The sequence below is a fragment of the Hyperoodon ampullatus genome, assembly GCF_949752795.1.
Source record: "Hyperoodon ampullatus genome assembly, chromosome: 7".
NCBI lineage: Eukaryota > Metazoa > Chordata > Mammalia > Artiodactyla > Ziphiidae > Hyperoodon > Hyperoodon ampullatus.
Window position 1 is genome coordinate 31,134,824 of NC_136920.1, and position 17,477 is coordinate 31,152,300.

Genomic DNA, 17,477 nt, shown 5'->3' on the forward strand with positions numbered 1-17,477 from the left:
AAGAACATAGGACACTCAGTTAAATTTGAATTTCACATAAACAGATAACTTTAGCATATTTTATGCAGTAGCTGTACGTATGTTCCAAATATTGCATGAGGCATAACACAAAAAAATTATTTGTTGCTTATCTAAAATTCAAATTACTGGGGCCTCCTGCATTTTATCAGGCACTTCTATTTCTATTGAATATGAAATTGCCATTTATTATGCATCTGTATTAACCTGGAACATTTAATCCTCACAATATCTCTATCAGGTACTTACCACTATTCACATTTCACATGCAAGGAAACTGAGGCCTCTAGAAACCAAATAACCTGTCTGAAGTCACAAAGCCAGGAAGTAGTAGAGACAGCATTCAAACAAGTTTGTCTGACACCAGAGCCCATGTTGTTTTCTCTGGATTATAAATACTTATAATTTAAATATTGTCTAGGTCTGGAATGTTCCACTGCAATCCATATTTCAATAGAATGTTTGATTTCCAGTTGCAAGAACAATTTATATAAAGATGAGGTGGAAATTTTTCTCCTCTCCATGTAATATTTAGAAGAAACATTTTTTCTCCCAAACCACTTAAGCAAATGGCACTTCAACTCTACTTTAAGAAATTGTTTCTAAATAAAGACCTTATCCAAAGCAAGTGGACGTTTCACTGCAAGTTTGTAGTAAAACATCGCCCTCTTCTGGACATATGGGCATCATACAACGGAGATGGATACAAAGGGTTTTTAAAAGTTGGAACAAAAGTACAATTCAGTTATGTGCCCAACTACACAATGAAAAGCTGTTGTTATCACTTATCAGGTGTATATCTTACTCTTCAAAGTGACTCCTCAGAATTGAAGCAGAAAGACATTTTGGGACTGACCAGGCAATAATTTTCTATCCATTTTTTATGGAGGTGGCTGAGTGCTGGGGATAGAAGTAGGTAAAATCTTTAATTTCAGTATACACCTTAAATAACCTATAATAATACCTAACTATAATAATAACTATAATAATACTTAAACTATAAGAATCAAATAGCTCCAATGCATCCTGAATAGGAAGAACTTCACATACATAAGATGAAAGGAGAAAGAATATAGTGAATATAGGTTGGCATTTGCACTTTGGTGTCAAATAGACTGCATTTGATTCCCTCTCTTCCATTTATAAGCTATGTGACTTTAGGCAAGTTATTAAATTCTTTAAGCCTCAGTTTTTTCATCTGTTAAATCATAATTATAAAAGTAGCAGCTTAAGTGAAATAAGCCAGATAGAGAAAAACGAATACTGCATGGTATCACTTAAATGTGGAATTAAAAAAAAAAAAAAGTCAAACAGAAAGTGGAAAAGTGGTTGCCAGGGGCTGGGGGGCAGGGGGGAAGGAAATAGGGAGAGGTTGGTAAAAGGGTACCAACTTTCAGCTATAAGATGAATAAGGTCTGAGGATCTAACGTAAAACATGGTGACTATTGTTAATAACACTGTATTGTATAGTTGAAAAAAAAAGCAGTTAAGTAGGCCAGGTGTAAAGATGAAATAATACCTAACAGAGGTAGCTCATTGCTAAGAATTAGACTCTTACGTATGAACTCATATTTTATGATTAGATCTGCCCCAGTTATTAATTGTACAGAATAAGCTATTTTAAGTTTTGAAGCACAAAAGCCAACAATGTGAAAGTATAAAACCAGTTTCTTTTTTTGAAGTGTCTTTATTTTTACCAAAGTTTTGGCTAACAGCAAAGATTTAACAAACCAGATATTTCTCTAAATTATCCAAATTTTAGAGCTGTATACTTTTTTAAGGAAATCAAGGATATCCATACAAAGATGTTTTGGAACAGAAACCTCAGAAATATGTGAACCTATGAAATTCATGGCAAAGATAATCTATACTTTGTTTTACCTAATTTCAAAACTAAAAAAAAAGTTAAAAATACATCAAAATAGTAGAATGTAAAAAAAGAGGAAAGCATCTAAATATTCCTACCATAAATGATTAAGAATATCCAGTTATCTAAAATACTATCAAATATCAGAAAGTCACTATACAGGGCTTCCCTGGTGGCACAGTGGTTAAGAATCTGCCTGCCAATGCAGGGGACACGGGTTGGACCCCTGGTCCCGGAAGATCCCACATGCCGCGGAGCAACTAAGCCCGTGTGCCACAACTACTGAGCCTGCACTCTAGAGCCCGCGAGCCATAACTACTGAGCCTGCGTGCCCCAACTACTGAAGCCCGCGTGCCTAGAGCCCGTGCTCCGCAACAAGAGAAGACACCGCAATGAGAAGCCCGCTCACTGCAATGAAGAGTAGCCCCTGCTCGCCGCAACTAGAGAAAGCCCGCGTACAGCGACGGAGACCCAGTGCAGCCAAAAATAAACAAATAAAAATAAATAAATTAATTTAAAAAAAAAGAAATTCACTATACATTTAATTTTCTGGCACTATTATCATTGGAAGTGACATATAGATGATGTTAAACTATACTGAGTTAGTTCTCTTTTGTCTGGTGGAACCACTGCCTCACATTCTGCCTTCAACCATGGAGAATTAGATGGCCTGTAAGGGCAGAAGGGAAGAAGAACTGGAGCTGTTAATACTTAAACCTAACTTTGCTAGCAGTGTATTATAAATCACAAATTTGAGGCAATGATCTACCTTTAATTTCTTGAAAAGTTAATTAATTCAGACCCAGCTATTAAATTTTTTTGATCATTTAACTTAGGACTGAGTTCCAACTATGGAACATAGGATTACAGAGAGAATGCTTCAGTGTAATTTTCAAACACTCTAGGTGCCTTAAAAGCAAGTAATACCAACAAAAATACCAAACACTGATATCTTAATTATAGGTCTCTTATTTTTATTCTAGAATTTCAGACCCTAGTGGCAAATTACCACAGTCTATGCTACATTTGTTTTTTAAAGGAGGTTGAGTCCATAAGAACTATAGAGTGAGAAGATTCTGCAAGAATTTGGAGTAGGAATAAAGATGTGGCTGCAGGTCACAGCTGCTTGCTCTCCTTCCTTGAAATATATACATATATTCCAAGAGCATGAGTTTTAAACAGGCCATTTTACCCTTGAGCTCTGGTGGTCTTTATCCTCAGATGAAAAGAGCTAACTCTCCATCTGGCCACCACCTTGTATTCACTTAATGTCCAGTCATAGGAAAAAAGACAAAATGATTGCCTCGTGTAGCCGAAAATTCCTGGGTTGACTTCCGACATAACTGGATCCAGGGACTCAAATCCTGTCTGTGTGTTTTGATCATTGGTTTCTGCTTTTAACCATGTCGTTTTCATTCTAAGGCAGATTCTTCTTAGGTGGTATCCCAATTAGCCACCAATAGGTCCAGTCTTAAATCTACAAGCTGAGCAGCCCTCATAGAAAAACGCTCTTTTTTTCTAGTCCCAGCAAAGCTGATGTTTATTGGCTTTGACTGGCCTTGATAACCACATTATCCACCCTTAAAACACTAAGTCTACAGAGATGCTGCACTCTCAAAGGCTGGAGCTGGTGATGTACCCACTCCTGGAACCAGAATGTGAGGTCTATTCCACCTGAACTAAATGGGCTGAGTATAAGGGTGATGCCTCAAAGGCAAATTTCAGTCTAACATCGAAAGGGGGAATTGATACTGGGCATGCAAAACACTTGAGCTTTAACTGGAGTGGTAGAGACAAAATAAAAATGAAGAAAAAACCCAAAGCAGATTCAAGAATGTTCCAAAGGGGAACCAAATGGATTTAATAATATGAACAGAAGAAAGGAGTCAAAAATGACTGAGCTATATATTCGTTGACTCTTCTAAGGAGAGATAGAGAAAAAAAAAATTAGTGAAAGGTTTATACTCTTTGATTTAGAGCCAGGACCTTTCTGGGTACCAATTTGGAATGGAGACTAATTAGGCTATTGTATTAGTTAGGGGCCAGGGTTCTCCAGAGATACGGAAGCAAGAGGATGTGCATATACATATACAGAGAGAAAGATGTATTTTAAGGAACTGGCTCGGGACTTCCCTGGTGGCACAGTGGTTAAGAATCCACCTGCCAATTGCAGGGGACACGGGTTCGATTCCTGGTCTGGGAAGATCCCACATGCTGCAGAGCAACTAAGCCCGTGCGCCACAACTACTGAGCCTGCGCTCTAGAGCCTGCATGCCTCAACTACTGTGAAATACCTGCACAACAACAGCTAGAGTATATAATATTTGACCAAAAACTGGATACCATCGCCTAGCCAAGTTGACACGTAACATCAGCCTACTTGAGTTCTGAGCAATTCTCACACTGAGCCAGAAGGGCTGGACTCCCAATGCTCAGGCCAAACTCAGACCAATTGAATCAAATATCTGCAGGTGAGGCCGAGGTAAAAGTATTTTTTGATAGAGCAGTCATTCTTCAAGCATGGTTTCCAGACTAGCGACTCCAGCCTCACCTGCAAACTTGCTAGAAATGCATTCTCTGCCCCTACTCCAGACCTACTCAATCAGAAACCCTGAGTTTAACCCTAGCCCTGTAGTCTGTGGTTTAACAAGCCCTCCAAGTGATTCTGATGCATGTTCAAATTTGAGCACCACTGGTCTAGAGTTCTCCAACGATACAATGCTAACACAGCATAACATTACACCTCCACTCTCTCTTAACTAGAAGGGCAGACGTAATTAGTAAGACTCTTTGGGTGAAAGAGCTATCTCCTCATTAAGGATTTCTTAAGTAATGGTGTTTGTTGCAAGGATACACATGAAAATAAGAGGGGTGTTGACTGTGTGTGGCCAAGCTGCACTGAGATTGGGTATTTTCGAGATACAACAGATGTACTGATCTGACTGCAGCTCTGGTGACTCAGTGACAGCTTCACCAGTTGTTGAAGGTATAGTGTGTAGGTATAGAACCCTTGTGTTCCATTATAGTGTCTTAGCTATTCTGTCATTTCACCTCTCCTTATACAAACTGAATTTTTCTCCTTTATCTTGTTTAAACTCCTGAGAGAATGATTGGCTCAGTTAATCACTTTCACCATTTGGGCAGTGTTTCCTTAACATTTGCCCAATTTATAAGCTCTGCTGTCCAATATGAAGACTGGCTTTCCTTGGGTCAGGTCTCTCTCCAAGCCCAATAGTTGGCAGCAGGGGAAAACAAAATGCAGGATGTTAAGAATCTCCTAAGGCCATTTCCCTTAAAAGGTCTGAGCCCCCTAACATGAGTTGTGGGTATGTCACACGGTGGGAGGCTTGGTCTGTTAGGGCTGTTTAGTTGGTCTCTGACCCTAAAATCTATGTGTAGTTCTTTGACACAAAAAGATATCAAAGAGAAATTAAACATTTGTTCAGCTATACATTTTGAGGAGGAGTTGGAAACTTTAACTGAAAAACTTTGGAAATGTTTCCCTTTAAATATTTCCTATAGGAGTCTTCTTAAGGCCTAATTTAGGAATGCCATAAGCCATAATATTTTGGAAAAAAATGAATCTTATTTGCATGCACCAGATTGTAGGGTCTGTATCTTATGCAGAGATTCTCTTTCCATAGTCTCATTCCCTAAGCCATAAGTGACTAGAAGCTTATCGGTATTTTTTAAAAATCTCATGTAACAAAAAGAAAAAAAAAAAAAAAAGCTCACGTGATAGTTTTCTCCAGATCACTTCAGATTGGCCCTCTAGGCCAATCTATTTTTTTTTTTGTGCAAGGGAATTCTGAATTGTGGGCAATAGGAAAAAAGACATTAAAACAACAAATAATTTGTGATTGAATTACTATGAATTATACAAATTTAAAATGCCCTTGCATGGTGTGGGGTGACTTTTTAATTGAACTACAGTTGACTTACAATATTGTATTAGTTTCAGGTGTACAGCAAAGTGATTCATTTATACATATATATTCTTTCCGATTCTTTTCCATTACAGGTTATTACAAGATATTGAATATAGTTCCCAGTGTTATTCTTTGCCTATTTTATATATAGTGCTGTGTATCTGTTAATCCCATACTGCAAATTTACCCCTCTCCCGCTTCGGTTACCATAAGTTTGTTTTCTGTGTTTGCAGACTCTCTTTTAATAACTGATCTGATCTCACTATACTAAGCTGAGCTGAAAAACAAGCAAAGTCCAATCCAAATCAAAAGGCTAAATAACCTTTGGGGAAGGCATGAGATTGTTACTTAAAAACCTTAAGGATACCACAATTCACTGAACATCCCTGAACATTTTACCTCTCCTAATGCCAAAATTAAATTTGTACTTTACCCAGAACCTTGTAGAACCCACTTACATGGTACCAGTACTGCCACTATTCATAACTTTATCTTATGCCGCCAAATAACAAATTTAATTTTTAAAGTAACTGCAATACTACCCTGAAGCCCAAGTCATACATTCGGGCTACTAGAATATAAGATAACTGAAACCAAAATTTAATTTGTATTTATCAAATTGGTCAATATAACTGATTGGATGTTGATAACTAAGGGATAATTACAGAGCTAGTATTTACAATATGAATTGTTTCAGGTCTTCTTTTAAAGGCCAAACTCTTCAATCTTGGTTTTAGATAAGTTCTCTCGATAAGGCAAACATCCCATAACTCTGAGTCAAGGCCTGGTTTTACTTTCTTTAAAGTAAAATGTGCCCTTACCTCAAAACATGCCTCTGAAAATAACTGAGTAAAGAAAGTATCATCCAGCCTGTTTACAAGGAAAATCATGAGCCCAAAACTTCGTGTTTTCATGTATATATTAGTTGTTAGAAATTGGGAGTACTGGAAGGTTTTGGCTATTTCAGCAATGTTTGCAAACATTTTATTTTTAGTAAGTCCACTTATTTTAAAACCATAGTCTAGGAGATTACAGCAACTTTTTAATAAAACATCTGTTTGCTTGTAGTGATAAAAAAATGGGAAAACGGAAGCTTCTAATCATTATTTCACAAAGAAATTATTCCCTCATTTCAAGGGGGAAAAATTAATAAATTTTAACTGTGCCACTTAATAGGGCTGTAATTAAATACTTTCAAATTGAATTTAAAGATGGAGAATTACTAACCCAACTGAGTTAATAATCTGTTTTATTTGATAAATCTCCTTTATCTTCTGGTAAGATTAGTCAATCCTCTTAACTATGCTGTTACAGATAATCTACAAATTGGGGTATATACTCTACAGAAATCTATTACACTTTTTAAACTAAGTGTTCAATGAAGTATTTGATGATTTTTAAAAAACAGGTAAAAGCATTATTTTTCACAGTGTCTCCAACTTTATAAGAATAAAAAACCCAGAAGTGTCCATGTATATTTTCATATCCTCACTCATATTCTTAAAAATTTGTTGACCGCTGCTGGGCAAGACCTAAGAATGCTAAAAAGAGAAGCCATTCTACTTTGAGAATTTTAAAAAATATCCCACTTCAATGTAATTACCAGTGTTCATAGTTTAACTTATAAGCAAAGAGATTAACCATTAAGTAGCAGCAGCAGTTTATTTTCATGAAAATACCAGCAGATGTCAGCAAAAACTAAAGCAGTGTCGCATGAATTTGTATAAGGATGCTAAGCTATTTCTAACAGCATAACCATAATGCAAGAAAATCTCTAATTACAAAAGCTCAGTCCATGTAAGACACCTCAGTTTTCTACATTGCTACTCGACATGTAATTACCTTTCTGGAGGTGGGAGTGGTGGGCCACAGTGAGATTTAGCCTTTTCAGGGTAGGAAGAGCTCTTTCAACGAACTGAATCGTTCTGATTTCGCTTAACAAAACCCACCTACATTACATAAAAAACCAAACTACACTTTAGACAGCCATCCTCACTTAAAAAAAAAAAATCAAATGGTTTACAGAAAATGCCTATTACCCAGGTACTTCAATACATGTTCAGTGGTTCTGAACGTGGAATATTTATGAGTACTCAAATGCATTTTTCTGGGGAGTTCATAGTTTTCATCAGCTTCTCACAGGGGTCTTTGGCCTCCATAAAGTTAAGAACTATGCTGGAACTTACTATAAGTTATATTCTCTGAATAAATCATTCTCTATATGTATATATATGTATGCATGTTTCAAAATACATCTGTTAAAAATTACTTAGTTGAATCCACGCCAGGAAAGCAGTTTTAGAATAGACTGTCAGGTTGTAGAGCAGCTTGTTATCTAGAAATAGACATAATATTTTAAAAAATAGAAGAATCTCATATATAATATTCCAAAGATAAGTAGCTATTTTCTTATACTTGTAAAAGACAAATGGGAAAAAGATCACTGGGATGCCACTCATTTTATTCAAATACATACATGCATTTTTTACTCTAACATTTGTGACCAACACTGTGGAAGACCAACGTTTGTGGTCTTATGTTAACTTTTCAACCAGGACCCACCTATAGCCAAAGCTACACGTTTCATACAACTTTTATTTTTGCTTTTAGATTAACAGCATTCTAAAATAATTTAGCCACTTTGAATCATACTTATGCAAAGTACAAAAAGGATCTAGACAATTTCATTGTATTCTATATTAAAACAGTAAGTGGATTTGTGATGTAGTTTTTCTGAAACACAGCTTTTATTATAGCCTACTCCAAATCAGATATACCTTTCTCTGTAAACATTTTGCATGCTCACTGAAAGTGTGGTCTCCTAAATAGGCATAATGAACAAATATTTGCAAAATTGTTCAAGAAAGTTTCCCTTAAAAAACTTATCATCTTTGAAAAATAAGAGAAATGTTCTTCTACTAAGGAATGTTGAAATATAACAATTTGAATTTTAAAGTCATTTAATTTGTTGAAAAAATGTTCCTGTTTTAAACAAACAAAAAAGCTAAGATTTTAACTTGTCCCTATGAAGAGCTTAAGCAATACATTAAGTCATATTTAGAAGCAAAAAAAATGATGGCAGTAACTCAACTAAGAAGGTCTAATAACCTAGAAGTTCAGATAAAATTAGGAGCCTGTGTTCGTCTCTTCTGTGACAAAATATTTCCTTAATTCAGGAAAAAAAAAGAATCTAGCATCTGATTTAAGTATAGAAAGCCAAAATATTCTTTTTGTCAGTGCTCTGTTGAAACATATCAGTCAAGGAATTGATAAACTGTATTTCTAATAATTGGGTCGGTAAACACTTCTAACTTAAAAATGACATTTTAATTCATGGCTGAAAATGGCACTCCATCAAAGTAAAACCAGTCATTTAAAACAGATACCAAAGTATACAGGAGTAAAAATAAATCTCTTTTGGTCAATTCATCAAATTGGCTGTATAAATCTATTTTCAACAGCTAAAAGTATTTCAAGTTGCTAAAAGCTCATTTGATTAAAGTACTATACTTAAGGAAAACAAAAAGCTAGTTTAGAGGCCGTGTCCTAGACAATAAAAAATTTTAGACAGACTGATGGATAGCTGTCTTGAAAAAGAGCAGAGAGAAGTTACCACCCACCCCCATCCTCCAAAGGGTACCCATACACATTCCAACATCAAGATTCAATCAACTTCCAAATAATTTATACTCTGTCTCAACCAGTGTTTCTCTACCTTGTTTCATTATTACTCCATTAAGGAGCTGTTTTTAGCCCTTTTAATCCTAGTTGACACCCTATTAAATTGAAATACCACAGATATAATGCATATCTGCTTATATATTGTATGTATATCCATATTTTATACATAGAAAGATTTTTGCCACCAAGCACAAATTTTCACCAAGAACACAGTCTAAGCAATGAAAGGTTTACAGTATTAAAACTTTTTTTATTTTTTATTTTTATTTATTTATTTTTTTTTGCGGCACGCGGGCCTCTCACTGCCGTGGCCTCCCCCGTTGCGGAGCACAGGCTCCGGACGTGCAGGCTCAGCGGCCATGGCTCACGGGGTTGAGAGCCCACCTGCCGATGCAGGGGACACAGGTTCGTGCCCAGGTCCGGGAGGATCCCACGTAACGCGGAGCGGCTGGGCCCGTGAGCCATGGCCGCTGAGCCTGCGTGTCCGGAGCCTGTGCTCCGCAACGGGGGAGGCCACAACAGCACGAGGCCCACATACCGCAAAAAAAACAAAAAACAAAAAAACAAAGAATAAGTGGAGAGAAGAAATGATGTATTATAGTACTTAGTTATATAGATTATTTCCAAAATAGTTCAATTACTTAGCTGTATCAAAATTAACTTTTCCTGAAGTAGGTACTATTCTCACCTATAGGTAGTCCTTGCCTTGCATGGGCGGTAGTGTGGGACCATAAAAATGGCAAAGTAATCTTAATAATTAATGGGGAAAATTATTATTGTTCTGTGACCTTGAAAAAAATCTGTCAAAATATTAAAAAGTGTCAGTTATAAACGTAAAAGAAAATGAAAAAGTTGTAAAAAAGTATTTACTTAGTACACTGTAATTTATATTAGAAACACTAAAAATTAAAGTGTTATTTCATTGTAAAAAACTAATCAGGAGTAATAGTACTTGCCTTTTTGTCAAGTAATTTATGGTACTGGGTAAGCATCTTTCCTATACCACTGCAAGTTGACAGACTCCTTTAAGTTTAGATTAGCTTCCACCATTTTATCGTTTGTGCTTTCAATGTTGTGAAATACCTCTGTAATTTCCTTTAATGTGAAGTTTGTTACCATCACTTCCTCTGGGACATGTTCCTCCTTTTCTCATTTATGATGATAAGTTTGCCTTCACTAAGTTCCTCTAGCTGCATATCTAGAGGCTCTAGAATAGCAGCAGTGTCAACATTCCCATCATCAGTGATTTCTTCTACAACTCTATGTATGTTCAATTCAAGTCACACTTCTAGCATTATCATTTCTTCACTGCACTTTCATCTTTGTTGGCCAATTCTGATTATCCACTTTGTAAAATGTCACATGGGTGGCAGCAGTCAACACAACTCTGTGCTTTGCTGTCTGAGCAAACTGAGTAACAGATGTGCAGTGACCAATCACTTGCAAAATTTGAGAGAAGTAACGTGACTGATCACTGATCTTGAAGCACATCTGTTACTTGCATAGTGATCTGTGGACTTAAGAGCTAGCAAGGAAGTTTGTACTTCATGTAAATACTCACAATTAATATACCATGGTGACTGAAATTTGAACTGTGCTGTTAGGGAACTGGCTTATTTAACTAAATCACTGTCATTGAAATTTGTGGACCTGGGAATTGTGCAAACTGAGGACTGCCTATACACTGCTTGTTTACATGGACCCAGACAGGCTTGAAGCTGACTGCTGAGTAATAAACAGTCCATCAAACTTTACATCAAATAATTTATCTTAAAGCACCCTAAAAGCAACATTAGTGCACACTGAGTGCGTGTCTGTCACTTGGCAATCAATTTTAAAAGGTACCTTAGAATTTTAGAAATAGAGAAAGGAGCTTTAAAGATCCCGTAATTTGATACCACAAATTATCCAGCATGTTTATTATGAATTATTTCTCCTCCTTCGATTTCAATTTGCTCATACAGCCACTTGCGATCACAGCGGCATTCGGCACCACACTTGGTAGAACCGCAGGCAGGACAAGCATAGAAACATCCTAAGCAGTCTTCATCAAGGCAGTCACACAGGTCCATTCCACTGAAAATCAGGAGACCCTGGCTATCATAGACCTTACTCTTCGCTGGGATCACTTGTCTGTAATACAAAACACAAGGTGTGTCACATCTCACAAATATATTATTGCTGAATATTTAGTTGAAAACAGTTAATGAAAAAAACTTAAGGAGATAAAATGTTTTGAATTAGGGGTGAAACCCTGCCAAATTGATACATGGCTTACTTAACTCAAAGCTACTCTACAATTAATAGCTAATGAGCTCCTTGTGAGAAGAAGAGACCTCACTGTAAAGTGCTGAAACATATCCAAAGGAATGGACAAGAACTGTGTCTAAAAACAATAATATAATTGTTAAAACTATTTACCCCTTCCTTACCAAAAAAAAAAAAAAAAAAAAAAAAGGCTAGGTAATAGTGGTACATTTTATTAGCAACCAATCTAGCTACTGCTTTGTGAACACAGATTTTTATCACAGTATACTATCCAATTGTTTCTTATATTGCAATTAATCTGTTTCTTGTTCCTTAATGGACTCTAGCAAATCTGGCCTAAAAACACTTACATGATTCAATGGAAAACCTTCACAGATGGAATAAATGGCCTATGTAGAAAATAATTCTGAATGATTACACTAACATTCCTTTGTCAATTTGCATTTTAGAAATGCTCAGTTTAAAAAGTCATATTCTAAACCATTTAGTTTTCTTGTTCATTCTATTGACTGTACTGTAACTTTCTATTTTAGACATGTAAAAAATAAAAAGTAACCTTGTATTCTCATAAAATTTATTTTTTAGCTGCCACCTATAGAGCAGAGACATACTGATTATATATTAGTGCTTTCAAACAAGTGGATTATTTTAGCTATAAGAAGTACAGGGTTTCCCTAGTGGCACAGTGGTTAAGAATCCGCCTGCCAATACAAGGGACACGGGTTCGAGCCCTGGTCCCGGAAGATCTCACATGCCACAGAGCAACTAAGCCCATGCGCCACAACTACTGAGCCTGTGCTCTAGAGCCCGTGAGCCACAGCTACTGAGTCCGCATGCCACAACTATGGAAGCCCGTGCGCCTAGAGCCAGTGCTCCGCAACGAGAAGCCACTGCAATGAGAAACCCGCACACCACAACGAAGAGTAGCCCCTGCTCGCCGCAACTAGAGAAAGCCCGCGCACTGCAAAGAAGACCCAACGCAGCCAAAAACAAAAAAAGAGAAGTATAATAAGTTTAAATTATTTTAATTATTGTCCCAAAAATGTTATCTTGTTCACTTCATTGATACTTTCTTAGAAATAAATTTTTAGAGTGGAAGGGGATGCCTTTATTTTCTATGAGGCCCTTGGAGGTTCTTAGTAATTCCAGATTATCGAATTTAAAATATCTAACCAGAAACACTCAAAACTTAAGAGAAAGATAGGAAAATACAGATGTGAAGCAAGTTAACATATACCTTAAATAACACATAGCCTACCTGTCTGAGCCAGCAGCTGCATTTTTTGTTAGCCTTCTTTTTTCTCTTTTACCAGTTTCTGGAGCAAATTCAGTTTGCTTTCCTGGGTTTGCAAATTGTAATGACCTCAGAGCTTTAGCAGTTCTTCCCTGAATAAAGGTAAACAAATTATCAACTCAAATCTTAATATCAGACCATATATAGATTAATGTGTCACTTAATGTTAATCTAGATTATTCCTTAGCCTGGAAAACAGTCTGGAACTCACAAAAAAGGGAAAAAAAAAAAGGGTTTTAGTGCCCAAGTGCAACAAAATTTATGTGGCCCATGGTCCGGGACTATATTCAAAGTTTACTGGTTAACTTATTTATGATAGTTTCATTATCTAATTTTAGTCTCTGGCATATTAGGAGGAGAGGAGGACAGGCACAGTGAAAATGGCAATGGCTGCTGCCAACATGGGAGAGAAGGCAGAAAAACTGCTGTATAACCCACAGCACACAGCACAGGCTCCTAGTAATGATCTTGAGTCCTTAGGAAAAGGTTCGATTACATACATTTTTAAAGCTGAGAAGTAATAAAGTTTCAAGTTCTGTAACAGTATTATAATCCTTTTAAAAAAATTGGTAAAACAAAATTTTGACGGTTAAGCGTTTAATTTCATTATCTGGGGGGAAGAAAGGTTTATGTGATACATTCCACATGACCAATAGATAAATGAAGTGGAGAAGACATCTAAAGTGACAGCAGCAAGTACCTAGTATAAACTGCAAGATACATTGGGTCCTGTAGATATGCCTTTGAGGGGATAATGAAGGAAAAGCACTACATGTAATTTAAAATTTTAATTTGTTTTATTAATATAAGGAAAGGAGAAAATTGAGAAAAATATGCCAGCAGAAAGAATTATAAATTGCTTATAAACAGAAAATTTGAGAAATGCTCCTTTGATGTACCAGTCCTTGTTCTGCACCAGAGACAGCTTTATGAAATATTAAGTTGTTCTGATATGGTTAAATAATTTAAAGGTAACATGTGACTAAGGAAGAGAGTTATAAAATAATTAATACTTACAATGTAAAAATGTATGCTTTTTGACAGTAGGGAGTCCTAAAATTAGTCTTGACCATACCAAGTAAGAATTGAGAGCTAGAAGCAAAGGAAATTCACAAGCATCTTAAAATCCCAAACAAGAATGGGATAGTGCCAAAGTAGAAAGAAAGGCTGAAATAAGAAACAATTATTTCAAGTCACTTCCGAAGTTCCTTTTAAAGCAGCAGTTTTCAAGTCCTTCAAAAAAAAAGGGGACTTCATCCTGCTACATTTCAGACCCTTGCTGGCTGGCATATCCTACTGAGTCACTTTGGTATCAGAAAAGGAGCTAGGATGGTTAAGTCCTGGCTGTGCCAGAATGTCTTAGCACTAGGAGCTATGGCTTGAAAGTCTTGGGAACATTATGTTATTCTTTTCCTAAGCCAACTTTCTTTACCAAACAATCTGGGTTTACACAAATATTTAGAAACACCATTTATTTTCACCTCCCCAACTTTATATTCACTGCCTGCTAGTTAGTGTACAGTCTTCCCTTGGTATCTGAGGGGGATTGGTTCCAAGATCCGCTGTGGATACCAAAATGCTAGGATGTTCAAGTCGCACAGTTGGCCCTCTGCAACTTTGGATTCAACCAACCACAGATTGTATAGTTCTGTACTGACTGAAAAAAATCCACATATAAGTGGACCTGCACAGTTCAAACCTGTGTTGTTCAAGGCTCAACTGTAATAGTGATATAAATGTGATTTCCTTATAATTATAACCCCACATTGTAGAAGTAACAGAGAAAAAATGACTATACATACATCTGAATCAGGTTTTCTTCTCTGCCGGTCTTCAGAATCAACATCCACACTTCCATTGATTATCTGTGTACATTTTGGACAAAGTTTCCAACCAGGTACAAGCTGTCTTCCAAATTTTGCACTCAGAAAAGTGGCATCATCTAAATCAATTACATGTAAATTTTTTTTGGCTAGTTTTTTGTGTATGTTAAATGGGTCACAACATGACTTCTGCAAATCCTCAAATCTGTCGATGTAAATTTTTACATGATGGAAGCAAATTGTATTGTTCCCAGAAAGTGTCATTCCAGTTCTAAGTTGAAGTAAAAGCATGTCATTTGATGACAATTCTTGCAAAGTCTTGAAACCTGTATGACGAGTATAGTAGGTTTTATGACACTCATTTGTGGAACGAAGCTGGACTCCAACTGAACATGGATCCATCATTTTTGATTCTAGCAAATTTCCTCGTTTTGATTTTTGTCTAGCAAATCACCCTAGAGAAAACATTAAAGAGAGTCAGATTTGTGCTGCAAAATTTTTATCTGGGAAACTGAAAAAGCATTTGATAAAATTCAATATCTGCATAATAGAAAGAAAACTCTTAGCAAGCAAGGAATAGAAAGACATTTACCAAGATCCTACAAAAACATTATTATATTTAATTATAAAACATTAGAAGCATTCTCTGTAAAGTTAGAACTACACAAGAATACTTATATCACAGTTTCCATTTAACACCATATTAAAAGGTATTAAAAGGTATTCAATATAAAGATTGAAGAGGAAGAAATAAGAAATATTACTCAAAGATATGAATATCTAAATGGAAAATACAAGAGGTTCAATACACAAACTATTAGAACCAGTAAGATAATTCAGCAAGCATGCTGGAAACAAAAACATTACAAAGATATCTTACAAGATATATAAATCTTACAAAAGATATGTAAGACTTTTATGGAGAACACGATCAAACAGAAAGACGAATGACACCTTAAATAAATGTAGAAATTAATCATGGCAAGTGTGACTATAGTAAATATGTCAATTTTCTAGGAATTTATCTATAAATTCAATATGATTCCAATCAAAATTTCACCAGGTATTCCACAACTCCCCCACTCCCTGGAATTTAGCAAGCTGGTCTATATGGAAGAGTAAAGGTTCAAGAAAGCCAAGATAATCTTGAAGGAAAACAAAACAAAAAATTTATTTACTATAAAGCTATTATAATTAAAAGTGTGTGGTATCAGTATACTACAGACAAATAGATCCATGAAAAGATGAGGGCTTGGTGTACGACATGTGGTATTATAAATCAATAGGTATAACACATTAATGGGAGAAAGATTTAATTAAAGATGCTTGGACAACCGGCTAACCATATGGAAAAAGACAGACTAAAATATTTTTGTCACAAACAAAAATCAATTCCAGATGTTATTATAAAATAAAACTTGAAAAGAAAAACTGTAAAAATGTTTATAAGAAAACATAGAAGACTTTGTGACACTGGGGTAGAGAAGAATTTCTCAAACAAGAAAGGACATACCAAAGAAAAAGATGGACACGTTTGATTTCATGTCCAAATTAAACATTTCTATATAACTCTAAGGAAGGGAAAAGAAGCCACACTGGATAGGTGTTGTTGGTATTATTATTCCAAATATACAAAAAAAAACCCTGACTTCTACAAGTCAATTAGAAAATGACCACCCATTAGTAAATGAAACAAATATACACAGGCAATTCACAGAGGAAGAGAACAAAACAGCCAACAAATGCAGGTGTTTAACCTCATAGTTATCAGGAGAATGCAAATGAAATACCACTTCTCAAACATTTGTTTGGCAAGATTTAAAAAATCTGGTAACATAGTGAAGGCAAAAATGTGGCCAATTCTTATATGCTCCTTATACCTTGTAGGAATGTAAACTGCTGCAACTGCTTTAGAGTTTTTGGTAATTTCTTGCAAAACTCAAGAAGTCCACAACCCAGGGCCTTGCATTTTCAGCTCTAGGTGTCTGTGCCAGAGAAATTTATGTCCCATGTGAGCATAAGGACTTTGCGCATAATACAAAGTCTTTCAGCATTCATTGCTTGTGACAGTGAAAAATTGGAAATAACCCAATGGTAAAGGGTGAGAAATTGTAGGTTACTCAACAGGGACTGCTACAGGACAGTTAAAAATAAACTGCATGAATTAAATGAGTCAATTTGAATAAATTTCAAAGATAATCATAAGTGAAAAAGCTGCAAAAGGACATATAGTATATCACGTAAAATTTTACATATACAATAGTATGCATTGTTCCTGGATAAGAACTTGAATACATGCTAAAATATACATTAAGAATAATAGATACCAAGTCTGTGGTATATATACTTCTAAAGAGGAAGGACTTTTTTTTTTTTTTTTAAGAGACATTTATAGAAGAAAAGGCTTAGTGGTATCTACACAAGTTTTTCATTATTTTCTGTGCTCTGTTTGAAAATTTTCGTAACTAAATATTTTTCAAAGCAAATACAAAAATTTAGTTGAATTCGTAAGACAAGTTTTAACAAATACAAGTCACTAGGAAAAAACTGTTGTTGAAAATAGATGTGAACCACTGAAATCCGGGCAGTGGCGGGGT

The 17,477-nt window shown here is 35.7% G+C and overlaps 1 protein-coding gene across 1 annotated transcript; it reads right to left on the minus strand.

The window, feature by feature from the left end:
* Window positions 1-11,399: 11,399 nt before the first annotated feature.
* ARL14EP (ARF like GTPase 14 effector protein) lies at window positions 11,400-15,300 on the minus strand (the record flags this gene model as incomplete). Its single annotated transcript, XM_079708230.1, has 3 exons — window positions 14,860-15,300; window positions 13,022-13,149; window positions 11,400-11,628 (listed from the first exon to the last, which is right to left on the minus strand). Exons 1-3 carry the CDS (start codon window positions 15,283-15,285, stop codon window positions 11,400-11,402), a joined length of 783 nt encoding a protein of 260 aa, XP_079564356.1. The 5' UTR covers window positions 15,286-15,300.
* Window positions 15,301-17,477: the final 2,177 nt, after the last annotated feature.